General features: G+C 42.5%; 1 protein-coding gene across 2 annotated transcripts in view; it reads left to right on the forward strand.

Moving 5' to 3' along the window:
• The window catches only part of LOC145356958 (TBC1 domain family member 30-like), a 90,103-nt gene that overhangs the window by 17,901 nt on the left and 58,322 nt on the right, over positions 1–13,880 (forward strand). For both annotated transcript variants that reach the window (XM_080209974.1, XM_080209975.1), the window contains exons 3-4: positions 5,327–5,392; positions 12,892–13,017. In XM_080209974.1, coding sequence (XP_080066100.1) covers positions 5,327–5,392; positions 12,892–13,017 — 192 coding nt within the window. The remainder of the gene's footprint in view (positions 1–5,326; positions 5,393–12,891; positions 13,018–13,880) is intronic.

Genomic DNA, 13,880 nt, shown 5'->3' on the forward strand with positions numbered 1-13,880 from the left:
TAGCTGTTGCATTTATTGCCTGGAGTAACTACATTAACACATTCAAGGTGAGGCTTGATGTAAACATAATAGAGAAAAGAATGCAGGAGATAAAGGGACAGAGTGAGGAGAATTAAATAGAGTGGAAATTGACTTGTGTATCATATAAGAAGCAGCAGAGACCAACTGGACTCAACGGCTGTTTCTGTGCTAGAGAATGTAAGCATTGCGATTGTGATAATTTCAGGCACTTGTTTATTAGATAGCATGGTAAGACATTTCATTTTAGAAAATTGTAACCCTTGGGAAAGGCTTTGGCAGCCCAGCGGTGAGTGGTTAAAGGGTTAATATCAAGAGTAAAGCCAAATACTGAGCGCACTGTCCCAGGGCTCAGTGTTGGTACCAATACTGTTCCCAATTTTCATGAGCGATTTGGATTCTGAAACTCATTGCAAATTGGTTACAGGAACAGACTGTACTAAGCCAGAGAGGACAGCAGAATTGAAGAAGGTAGACCATTAATTACAGAACATGTTAAACACAATTTAATACAGACAAGTTTAAACTGCAATTGCATTTAGGTAGTAAAAACTGTTTTTGAAATAGCTGAGGAGAGAATTGGGAGAAGAAGGAGTCTTAATAGTCTCCACATTTAACATGTAACAATACAGAGCAGCAGTTAACGAAGCTGATAGAACTGCACAGCCGAAGGAGTGAAATACAAAGGATCAAACTTTAAAATGCTTTGGTCAGACAGGCTGATATAGAAGGTGAAGTTATATGGGATTCGAGGTGAGCTGGTAAGACGGATGCAAAACTGGCTTCGGCATAGAAAGCAGAGAGTAGCAGTGGAAGGAAATTTTTTTAACTGGAAGTCTGTGACGAGTGGTGTTCCACAAGGATCAGTGCTGGGGCCTCTGCCGTTTGTAATATATATAAATGATTTGGAGAAAAATGTAGGTGGTCTGATTAGTAAGTTTGAAGATGACACAAAATTGAGCAAGTCGTGGATAGTGAGGAAGATTGTCAGGGGATACAGCAGGATATAAATTGGCTGGAGACCTGAGCCGAAAGATGGCAACTGGAATTTAACCCGGACAAAGAGGTGACGTGATTTGGAAGATCTATTGCAGAAGGAAAATACACAGCAAGTGGTAGAACCCCAAGAAATATTAGCAGATCGGTGACAACTCGGTTGGACAAGGTGGTCAAGAAGGTGTATGGTATGCTGGCCTTCAATGGTCGGATGGGCAAACGCAGTGGTAAGGGGGGAAGTGCCAGTAAAGTTCGGCATGCAGCCCATTGAGTCAATTTAAATGCAAACAGGGAGGCGGATCGCGCTTCTTGTTATCGCATCCAAAAATGAACACAACACAATGGTAAAATTAGGCCCAGAGTCTTTTTCCTAAGGTCGAAGGGTCAATTACTTGGGAAAACACAGTAAAAAGTCTGACAACACCAGGTTTAAGTCCAACCGATTTATTTGATAGTAAACTCACAAGCTTTCGGGGTTTGTCCCTTCGTCAGGTGAATGGAGAGTTCTGGCCTCAGACAGAGCAGATAAAGCACAGACAGTTTACAGATTACTGATTAGAATGCGAATCTTGACACCTAACCTGCTGTTCAAGTCTTAAAGTGGCCGACAATGTCGCACTATCTGTAACCCCCGTGGCTTGCCTGGGTTTGCAAAACCTCACTCACTGTGCTGTCTGGAGACAAGACACATCTCCTTAACCTGTGATCAGTGCTCCTTCCACTCACGTTGTCGGCCACTTTAGGACTTGAACAGCAGGTTAGGTGTAAGGATTCACATTCTAATCAGTAATCTGTAAACTGTCTGTGCTTTATCTGCTCTGTCTGAGGCCAGAACTTTCCATTCACCTGATGAAGGGACTAACCCCGAAAGCTTGTGAGTTTACTATCAAATAAATTGGTTGGACTTAAACCTGGTGTTGTCAGACTTTTTACTGTGTTTACCCCAGTCCAACGCCGGCATATCCACATCAATTACTTGAGGTCATAGGTTGAAAGAGAGAGGGAGAAAGTTTAAAACAGATGTAAGGGGCTAGTTTTTAACACAGAGGTGAATGCACTGCCGGAAGAGATGATGGAAACAGATTTTGGAACAATATTCAAGAAGCATCTGGAAAGAGACTTGAATAGGCAGGAAATAGAGATATGGACCACAAAGAGGCAAGAACATGTTAGACTAGAGAGGCATCTGTGTCAGCACAGATTTGGAGGACCTGTTTCTGTGCTATACTGTTCTTGGAATTCTTTGAAATCAAACCACACCAGTGATTTCTGTTTGCAGTTATTTGTTGCTGTGGTTCCACAGATAGCAGTCCTACCTCATGGGCAGGATTTTCCAGCTGAGTGCACCCCAAAACTGGAAAATCCCACTTGGGATCATGGTCAGCGCCCTGCCCAATATGATTCTCCTGGCAGGTGGGACGGGAAAATTACCCCACATGAGTCAGGAAATAGTGAATTCAAGTCCCATTCCAGCAACTTGACCATGCAGTGGTACTCCAGTGTAATATTGATGGAAGTGCTTTGGTTTGCTTGTAGTGTTAAAACAAGGCCATGTGCGCTCTCCTAGGTTGGATGTAAAAGATCCCATACCACAATTTTGAACAAGAGCAAAGAGGTGCAGGTTAGGTGGATTGACCATGCTAAGCTGCTGTTTGGTGTCCTAAAATATGTAGGTTAGAGGGATTAGTGGTGTAAATTATAGAATCCACACGGTGCAGAAGGTTCGGCCCATCGAGCTTGCACCGACAACAATCCCACCCAGGCACTATCCCGTAACTCTATGCATTTACCCCGCTAATCCCCTTGCATGGGGTTACAGGGATAGGCCTTGGGTAAGATGCTCTGTTGAAGACTCAGTGCAAACTTTATGGACCGAATGGCCGCCTTCTGCACTATAGGCATTCTATAAAATTCTAAGAGCCGGGGAATTGGTCTCGGCCACCTGGGTCAATATTTATCCCTCAATTAACATCACAAATACAGACTATCCAGCCATTGCCACATTGTTGTTTGTGGGAGCTTGCTGTGCACAAATCGGTTGCCCTGTTTCCTACATGATGACAGTGACGATTAATGAGGAACGCTAGTTTAAATTAAGATAAGCGAACACAAGATTAAACTAGGAAAAGACAACCTTGAAATGAGAAGACGCATTTTAACGTGGAATAATCAACACTTAGAATGAACCTCGGAGCAGAATGATAGGGCCAAAAACTGGAAATCATTTAAGAAGCAGCAAGCTGGAACAGCGGATGGAGCCGCAGTGGCTCTGTGATGTATATTAAGAAAGGATGTTTCTTGTGAAATAGAGAGTGGGAACCTCGAACCCAACATATGAATTTTAAAAGATTATAGTTTAGTTTTTTTTTCACTGTTTAAAAATGAAGTTGATAGTCAGATTTATTGTAAATTAATTTGTACAGAGAACACCTCTTCCTACTTCACTTTGCCTTTTAGCATCATCCTGAAATAATTCAAACACTGGAAAGCATTGCAGCAGGAACAAGCAAAGTCAGAAAACAAGTGCATGTGCCCATCTGTCACTCTTTCTGATCAAAGGTCTTCATTCCAACACTATATTGCACAAGTTACAAATTATGTTTGGCTTGGGCAAGTGGTCAGACGAAATCCCTTTAGTTGCATTTGAGACCTGTTTTCTCTTCTGCATCCACACACAATCCTTTTCTATCAAGACTATAGACTGTTGTAGCTATAGATTTGTCTACTAATTTGCTGACCTTGTGCTTTTGTCAGGGCAACCGTTGACCCTCTTAATTAGTCAGGATCTCTTTCTGGATGGATTTCCCTTAGCTATCATGATCAAGCTGAGACTAGCAAAATTGCCTTTGCGCCTTCAGGATGCCAAATGAACTCTGCTCTTCTAATTGAAGAGCAATGTCATTGCTGCCCATAACATTTCACAGATGGGTGCACACTGCAGCATAAACAGATGAACATACCAGCTTGGCTCAGTGGCGTATCTGAATCAGAAGATTGTAGCCTCAAGTTCCACTTCTGACTTGCTGGCTATGCTCTAACTATGTTTCCTTCTGGTATTGAATAGATGCTGTTTTTTGGAATGAGATATTAAGGGGGAAGGGCAGCGCGGTGGTTAGCATTGCTGGCTCATAGCGTCAGGAACCTGGGTTAAATTCCAGCATTGGGTGACTGTCTGTGTGTAGTTTGCACCTTCTCCCTGTGTTGTGTGGGCTGCCACCAGTTGTTCCAGTTTCCTCCCATAGTCCAAAGATGTACAGGTTAGGTTGATTGGCCATGCTAAAATTGCACCTTCATGTTGGGGGATTAGCAGGGTAAGTATGTGGAGTAACGGGATAGGGCCTGGGTGGGATTGTTAATGGTGCAGGTTTGATGGGCCAAATGGCCTCCTCCTGCACTGTCGAGATTCTAAGATCCTGTCTGCCTGTTGAGGTGGATTAGTAGCTCCCATTCAACTATTTGACTTTAATCTAGCTGAACTGGGGAGATCTCATCCCTTCAACTTCCACTACCAAAAGAATTTAGATTTATCTCATTGTCATTGCTTGACACCCCTGCCTACAAAATATCAGTAAAGCGGAGTTCATTAACTGTGAATTCTTTCAACCTCCCTTAAGATGTAAATGGTGCTACACTGCTATAAAGTATGACTTCCTTCAAATTTTGCCCTGAATTTAATGGCCACCATGATGGCCCATTTCACCAGCTGGAGACAGGTGGTAAACTGGCCACGGCCATTCCCACGGAATGGGACTTCCTCCCAATTGCATACTTACCTGCCTGTGCCAATGTTCCTGGAGTCTTTGGAACAGATGTGCCACCTCCGAGAAGTGTCTTGAGATGTTTTACTCTGTTAAAGGCAGATACTAGTAAATTCTGGCAGAGAGAACCACATAGGGCTCAGAAGAAAAAAAAAAGCACTTCACAAAACACGAAACAATTTACCGAAGAAAAGAATGCTTTTTAAAAATAAGCTGTTGGAGTATGAATATAATTGCTGCCTGGCATTTGGAAATGAGAAACCTGAAAGAAAGTGGGAGTGATTAGGATAAAGGGCAAGAGTGACTGATGCAATGTAGTCTGGCTGCTGTACAAAATTGTGTTAGAGTATCAACAGTTAAGATAATAATAGCAAGCCAAAGCCTGAAAAATATCAATCTGCATTTTTGGCTGAGAATGAAATAGAAACTCTGAAATGTGTATATATAGCTAACGTGTAAGCCCAACCAATGATCAAAATGAATCTCTGATCTAAATTTCAAAGGGGAACAATTTCCAGGTACTAATTCTGATCAAGCCTGTGTTGTGCTTTCAGTGGTTTGAGACCTGTCGAGCTATTGTTTGGTTACCAACAGGAATTCCCAAGTGGTGGAGGCAAAGGGTAAGTGAGCGAATCCATCAGATTCTTGGATGAATTCTGTACTCCTGCTGCTACCTCATTGATCTGCCAAAATATTTGCTCCATTGTTTTATGCTTTATTTTTTACTAGGTGACTACACATCACATTTCTGCGATTGTGCTTTACAATGGACTTTTCTGACCTCTCCTCTTTAAGGAATGTGTGCTGGTTAGCTGCATTGGCCTTGCTAAATTCTCCCTCAGTGTACCCAATCAGGTGCCGGAGTGTGGTGACTAGGGGATTTTCACAGTAACTTCGTTGCAGTGTTAATGTAAGCCAACTTGTGACACTAATAAATAGACTTATTTGATATTATAAAGGGTGAGGGAAAATGGCAAAGTGCTGTCATTAATATCACACTTATTTGCTCCCTCTCTCCCAGATGAATGTGATAGGAAACTGGTGGTGATGCCAAAATTCACCTTGTGCTATAAGCATAGAATTTTACATTAGCAGAAGGCCATTCAGCCTGTTGTGTCAGAGCCAGCTCCTTGAAAGAGCTACCTGTGATGACTTCAGCCAGGCTAATGAGGTTGGCTTCCTAGAGTATGAACAACCTGATGAATCCTCCTTCTGCGCCTGTTGGGCACTGCAGAGGCTGGGGTGTATTATAAACCCTGAAAATCACATTCTGATGTGATGTTTTAAGTTTCCTTTGTACTTTGTTTTTTGTTTGGGCTGTTCTCCCTGCTTTTGGGGAGCTGCCCCTTTTAATTTGTCCCTAAGTTAACTTGAGTTCGTTTTACTTGTTGGGTACATGAAAAGAACTACCTGATGAGTCCTCCCTAAGTTAATTTGAGTTAGTTTATTTGTTTAGTAAAAGAGATACCTAATTGATGGTTAAATGAGGGAGCCTCATGCTCCCTATTTAATGCAGGTATGTCAGACTCGCAGCCTGCATTCAGCAGGGAGCAACTGGAGAGCTGGCTGTGTACAGATGTATGGTGTAAATAAAGTAACTTGGTGATGAGATTTTCCTCTCTGTGGCATCATTACACTACCCAATCAGCATCCCCCTCCTAATCTTTCCCCAGTGCCCATATGGCTGGATCCAGCCCATTGCTGGATAGACTGGGACTTTTTTCTCTGGAGCGTATGAGGCTGAGGGGTGAACTTATAGAGGTCCATAAAATAATGAGGGGCACAGATCAGCTAGATAGTCAATACCTTTTCCCAAAGATAGGGGAGTCGAAAACTAGAGGGCATCTGTTTAAGGTGAGAAGAGAGAGGTACAAAAGTGTCCAGAGGGGCATTTTTTCACACAGAGGGTGGTGAGTGTCTGGAACAAGCTGCCAGAGGTAGTAGTAGAGGCGGGTACAATTTTGTCTTTTAAAAAGCATTTAGATAGTTACATAGGTAAAATGGGTGTAGAGGGATATGGGTCAAATGCAGACGGTTGGGATTAGCTTGGATGTTTTAATAAAGAAAGGGCAGCATGGACAAGTTGGGCCGAAGAGCTTCTTTCCATGCAGTAAACCTCTATGACTCTATGACATATTTGTTCAGAGATGGCACAATACACTGCCATTTTATCAGTCAGTGCAAATCCCATGTTGAGTTTGGAGTTTTGGTGCTGAAGGCAGTGGTTATTTACTGGATTGCCTCTCATTTTGCTTTGTGATCAAAAAACATTTCAACTCTTAGGGGAAGCTCATGCCCCACTGATGGGGGCTAGAGAGATTTATTTTTGCAAAATTATAAAACAGCAGATTTAAAATTCATGCAAAGCCAACCTGAGCTGCCATGCCTCGCTGAGTGCTCTCGCCTTCTCACAATAACATCTGACTGACAAAGAAATTAAGCTGTAAGTGAAAATATTTGAATGGAATTATTCCCTGTCAAAATCAAACAGGGATTCATTTCTGCTTCAGCAATGAAAAGCAATGGATTAAGCAAATTATGTCGATGGATTTGAAACTAATTAAAAAATCATCACTTCCAACACTCGAGGCTTGTCTTGAATAACCAAGCAGGGATTATCCCAAATTGTAGCACTATATCTGTGAGAGGCAGTAAAAGTAGAAAGGAAGTTTAGTCTGTATCTAAAAAATTGGTATTTAACCCATTAAATGGTAATTTACTTCACAGAAAAATCAGCAAGTTGGTTCCTAGTAAAGGAGTTGAAAAGCTGTTTTCTTCCGCGTATATGTATATTCTGCAGCAGAATGAGTGCAGGATCTCAATGCTCCTCTAATCCTGGCTCCTTGCACATTCCTGATTTCCATTGCACCATAAGAAGTCTCACAACACCAGGTCCAACAGGTTTATTTGGTAGCAAAAGCCACTAGCTTTCGGAGCGCTCGCTGCTCCTTCGTCAGGTGAAGTCAAGTCCTTCATTGGACTTTAACCTGGTGTTGAGCCTTCTTACTGTGTTTACCCCAGTCCAACGCCAGCAGCTCCACATTATGACTTCTTTTGCACCACCATTGAATTTCCACCCTAGCTCTCTCAATCACGCACCTTCTCCCCCGTCCTTGTAAGAAACTCCTTAATACCTGTCTGCTTGACCAAACTTTTGCTCGGACCTGTCCTAATGTTGTTTTGTTTGACAATATTCCAGCAAAGTGCTTGGGATATTTTATCACATTAAAGGCATTACAAGTTATTCTGTTGGCATTTGAGAAATGCAATTATGAACTTAAAAATAAAAATTCTTGTATTATCGTCAATATTTAAGATTATTGTTTCAACAGCTGGAAATGGTTAGCAGTCTTGAAATATATAAAATTCAATGATTGGAACATTAACCTGTTACAGAGTATTTCTACTCGTGTCATTCTCACTATACTAATGATAAATTCACCCTCCATGTACCCGAACAGGTGCTGGAGTGTGGCAACTAGGGGATTTTTCACATTAACTTCATTGCAGTATTAATGTAAGCCTATTTTTGGGGCACAGTGGTGCCTCACAGTGCTTTTTTAGGGACCCCAGGTTCAATTCTAGCCTTGGTTGGGTGACTGTGGAGTTTGCACATTCTCCTTGTGTCTGCGTAGGTTTCCTCTGGGTGCTCCAGTTTCCTCCCACAGTCCAAAGATGTGTGGGTTAGGTTGATTGGCCATGATAAATTGCCCCTTAGTGTCAGGGGGATTAGAAGGGTAAATATGTGGGGTTATGGAGATGGAGCCTGTGAAGTTATTGTTGGTGCAGACTCGGTGGCCAAATGGCCTCTGTCTGCACCATAATTCTATGATTCTATTATACATGTGACACAAGTAAATTAACTTTCATCTCAAAGTCATGCTTTTTTTCTCTTTTCATCACAACCTGTTTTGTCCCTCTGTATTGTATCAAGACCATTGTTTGCTACCAGAGGAAGTGGGTGAGGGGAATAACATTGATACTTTCAAAGGAAAGCTAGATAAATTGAAAAGAGTAATTTTGACAACCTCAGGTACCAATTTGTAGAGTTTCTAAATTGAAAAGAGTAATTTTGACAACCTCAGGTACCAATTTGTAGAGTTTCTAAATTCTCTAAGAGGGAAAGATAAAGAACAAAAAACAACACAGCACAGGAATAAGCTCTTTGGCCCACCAAGCCTGTGCGATTCCCCATCCTTATTTAGTCCCACTACTTATTGTCCATATGTGGTTTCAATCCACCTCCCATTCATGTGTCTATCAAGATATGCCTTGAACGTTACTAACATTCCTACACCTACCACCTCCACTGGCAGTGCCTTCCAGGGACCCACCACCCTCTGTGTGGAAAAACTCTACCCTAGACTTACTCCCTCTCACCTTGAACCTGTGCCCTCCTGTAGTTGACTTTTCCACCCTGGGAAAAAGCCTCTATCCACCCTGCTTCTGCCTCTCATAATTTGGTAGACATCTATCAGGTTTTCCTTCAGCTTCCGTCTTTCCAGTGAAAACACTCCGAGTTTATCCGATCTGTTCTTATACCTAAAACCCTCCAGACCAGGCAGCATCCTGGTTAACCTTCTTAGCAGCCTCTCCATAGCATCCACACCTTTCTGGTAGTGTGGTGACCGGAACTGCACGCAATATTCCAAATGTGGCCTTGGGATGTGTTTTTGGGATTGGATGAAGCGGGGTGGGAGGCGGTTTGTGTGGAGCATAAACATCAACATGACTGAATGGCCTGTTTCTGACCTGTAATTAATTTATAATAATGCAGTAGTGTTCTGGTCAGTATCTCCCTGTACCCCTCTGCCATGTTCTTCCTCAATTCAAATTTGGATGTCCCTTGTCATCCTCTCCCCTGTATTCTCATTCTATTGAAATCAGGATTAATCTCGTACTCCATTTCACTCCTTTCGTATAGGGGAAATCTGTATCGCTTTCTCTCTTTCAAGATGCCTCCTTTTGCAGTCTGTTGGACTTTAAACCCAAAGCTTCACAACGCTTCATCATTTATCTCACTTCTATTTTCAACTAGGTGGATGCCCCATACAATAGGCTTCAGTGTGAGCTGTCCTTTAGGTTCCAGTAGGAGTTTAATAATTTCCTTTGGTCAGGCGGATAGGAACCTACAGACGTGTCACATTTGTCACACCTTTATTATTAGCTGGTGGGTGCTACACCCGTATGGACATCAGATCTCATTCTTAAATGTGGTTCGTTCTTACTGTTACTAGAACATCAGAACTAGGAGCAGGAGTAGGCCATTTGGTCCCTTGAGCTTGCTCTGCCATCCAATAAGAACATGGCTGATCTTTTCGTGGAATCAGCTCCATTTATCCCCACCCCTCTCCCACCCGCTCACCATAACCGTTAATTCCTCTACTGTTCAAAAATTATCTATCCTTGCCTTAAAAACATTCAACTGCCCCATTGGGAAGGGAATTCCACAGATTCACAACCCATTGGGTGAAGAAGCTCCTCCTCAACTCAGTCCTACATCCGCTGCCCCTTATTTTGAGGTCATGCCCCCTAGTTCTAGTTTCACCTGCCAGTGGAAACAACCTCCCTGCTTCTATCTTATCAATTCCCTTCATGTTCCTTAAAGATGTTCAAAAATGTTCTATCGCTTATGCAGCACTGACTTGTCTATTTAAACATGCACAGACTTTTAAGCAGATAGTTTGAAAGCGATATACTTGTCTCCTTTGATAAGCCGATATATCTGGGCACCAGTGATACAGAAAGATCACCAATTATCTGAATGGGTTAAAGGTAGATGAATTAAAAGATAGTCTGTGATTATTTATGACGAAGATTGTTATTATAAATGAAGGCATGAAATCTAATACTGAACAAACTGATGAAGATGAATATTACTGAAAATGACTAGATAGTTCAGTTGCCCCAGGGACTGCAATCTAGCAGCATATTAACATTGAGATAGATTAGCTTAGAAATCCTGCATTAATAATTGCAACGAAAGGGGATTTCTTCTGGAATTGTAATACCACATATTCTTGTGATGTATTTGTGTATGCAGTGGATTTAATTTACATGTTATTAACCAGGACCAAGAAACATTGTGTATTTAAACATGGATCTGTTTCCTGATTGAGCTTTTACACCAACCAAATCAAAGCAGTGGGAAAGATATACGATCATTTATTAAAATATGCTCCCACAGAATTCTGCAATAATCAGTACAAACTGTGCCCTGAGAATAATGTTGTGTTAAGCGTATCAGTCATACTGCTGCAGTGCTAGCATCTACACTCATCAGATGGAGTATGCCAACTCCAAAGATGTGTGGGTTAGGTTGGCCATACTAAATTGACCCTTAGTGCCAAGGGGATTAGCAGGGTAAATATATGGGGTTAGGACCTGGGGATGTGGGGGGGATGGTTGCCAGTGAGGGCTTGGTGGACTGAATGGCCTCCTTCTGCACTGAAGGGGTCCCATGAACTGTTGGTTTCTGCAGCAGAAGCCACAAACAGCCCAACAGTACGTACAAGACTGTAGCTAATAATGGGTAAGTAGTCCAAAGGCACAGACTAATTCTCTGAGTCGTGGGTTCAAATCACACAATGGTAGCGGATAGAATTTAAATTTGATTAATAAATCTGAGATTGAAAGCTAATCTCAGCAATGATGGCCATGAAACTATCACCAACCTGGTTCACAGTCCTTTGGAGAGGGAAATTGGCTGTCCTTACCTGATCTGGCATAAAAGTGATTCCAAACTCACAGCATGTGGTTAACTCTTAAATGGCCTAGCAAGCTAGTCAGTCTGAGGGCAACCGGGGATAGGCAACAAATGCTGGCTTTTTATTTGCCAATAACGCCTACATCACAGGAATTAAAAATGAAACCAGCTTATGAATAGAGAATTATTTTCCTATGAGGTGACAGAGACAATGGAGTGATTTCCAATCTCAAAGTTCATTTGACACACAGATTGTTTCTGTAATTTGAGACTATCTGAATCGTTTGATAGTTATATCCAGTGTTTCTGATATTCTCTATGTATTGAACACTCAGTAGTGAATGAGCTGGTGTTATGTTTGAAAGCTAGATGGTAAAATGGTTGAGACCACCAGCTAGCTGTCATTTGAGTGATGTTTGCCTTAGTTGAATGTGTTTCACAATGGGTCACTGCCCTCTTTGCTCCTCCACCAAGTTTCTTGATGTAGCATGGAAATCCATTGGTTGTCACTTGTAGAATTCCATATCTCGGGGTTGTCTGTTTTCCATGAGGAATAGACGAGAGAGTCGCCATTTAATCAGTTGGGAAGAATCAGGATGAAGTGCCAGTCATCTTCCTCAAGGAAGACAAGGTCAGTCTTCCCTTAGCTCAATTGTGGCCCTTAAATGGCCAATTAAGGACCTCATCAACTAATCAGGCACTCTGTGTCCCATCAAGGACCTCATCAGTCGGTAGAACCACCTGGATAAGGGCCCTTTTTACTGCCCCTCTGTTCTAACTATTCACGCTAGCCCCATTGCCAGTCTCAGGCTCTGGCAAGCCTACCCCCCTCCTGAGCTCCAGTCGCTTCTCCTGGCACTGGGACAGAAAGCTGCCAGCCCTCTAGAAGGCTGGATCCTTATTTGGAAAGCCCCAGAAGCCTTGCCGCGGGCAAATAAACTGCCTGATAGAAATTGAATCCCTTGGATCACCTGGAAATAACCATGGTGGGGTAGCCAACAGGTGCCCAGTATATAGACCATTAAATTCAGCCCCTTGTGTTGCTGTCCTGGACTCCAGTTAGGCATTAGATTGCCATTTACCGCTGGGTATAATAAGGTGAGCAGGTTACCTGCCTCTCCACTCGATGTCAAATGAAGGAAATAAATCCATCAACTCTGGACTATGAAAAAGTGCAGCTGAAACACTTAATGATTCCATTCCTCTGCTGCCTGCATGTGTACAGTTTAACAGCCTCGAGCACAGTTCCCGTGTGAGTTCAATCTGATTGATGTGCCTTACGCTGAATCAAGTCTAAGTTTGCTTGAAAACAAAATGTTCAGCATTTTTCCCTTTTGTTTAGCACCAAGGAGCTGAAGTGCTCAATAAGTGTCTGTGACCTTAAAATCCTGTTCATTTCATATCCTGTTGTAGGTCTGGGTAACATTGGCGGACCACTATCTTCAAAGCATCTCCATTAACTGGGAGAAAACCAAGCACTTCTTTCTTAATGAGCAAAGGAACCTAAATGAGGATGCATTGGGAATCCAGATAGACAAGGTAAGGAATCAGTAATTGCACTTTGCCTTAATCCCTAGCCACAAGTGTGAAGTTAATTGGACGTGAATTTAAATTAACACGGGGTCTGAAATTAAAGGCAGGAACTGTTTAACCTCTGTTACAATATTAAGTTGTCACAAGAATAAAACTGATTGGATATGTTGCTATACTGCACCGCAGAGGGCTTTAACACAAATACACGTTCATCTACCAAGGGAAGTCATTTAATAAAGTGCTGGGCCTCCATTTTCATTCCATTTACATCAATGGGAATGAACTTCAGCCATGTTCAGGAATGGCCAGGCTGTTCATTCCACTGCTCACCCATTAAAGGTGAAAGTTACCTCCCATGAGTTTTAAATCCGATGGGTGGCGCTGGGGGAGGTGTTATAAAGTTATGTTTATTTATCATTGTCACAGGTAGACTTACTGCAATGAAGTCATTGCGAAAATCCCCTAACTGCCACACTCCAGTGCCTGTTCGGGTACTCTTGAGGGAAAATTTAGCACGACCAATACACCTAACCAGCACATCTTTCAGACTGTTTGAGGAAACCGGAGTACCTGGAGGAAACCCACACAGACACTGGGAGAACGTGCAGACTCCACACAGACAGTGACCTAAGCCGGGAATTGAACCCAGGTCCCTGGCAGTGAGGCAGTGGCGCTAACTACTGTGCCACCCTGGCAGATATAAGGAAAATCAAAGCAACAGGCAATCTGAACCACCTTGGCGTTTGACACTTTTCCCACTTGTTCTCAGAAGTGTGAGCAATACTAGCAAGATTATATATATATTGTCCTTCTCCAGCCACCCTGTTAGTGGGCCTTCTTCATGAACCTGTAATGGATGGCATGGTGGC

This window comes from Carcharhinus amblyrhynchos, chromosome 22 (genome assembly GCF_965287045.1).
Source record: "Carcharhinus amblyrhynchos chromosome 22, sCarAmb.v2.hapA, whole genome shotgun sequence".
Classification (NCBI taxonomy): Eukaryota; Metazoa; Chordata; class Chondrichthyes; order Carcharhiniformes; family Carcharhinidae; genus Carcharhinus; species Carcharhinus amblyrhynchos.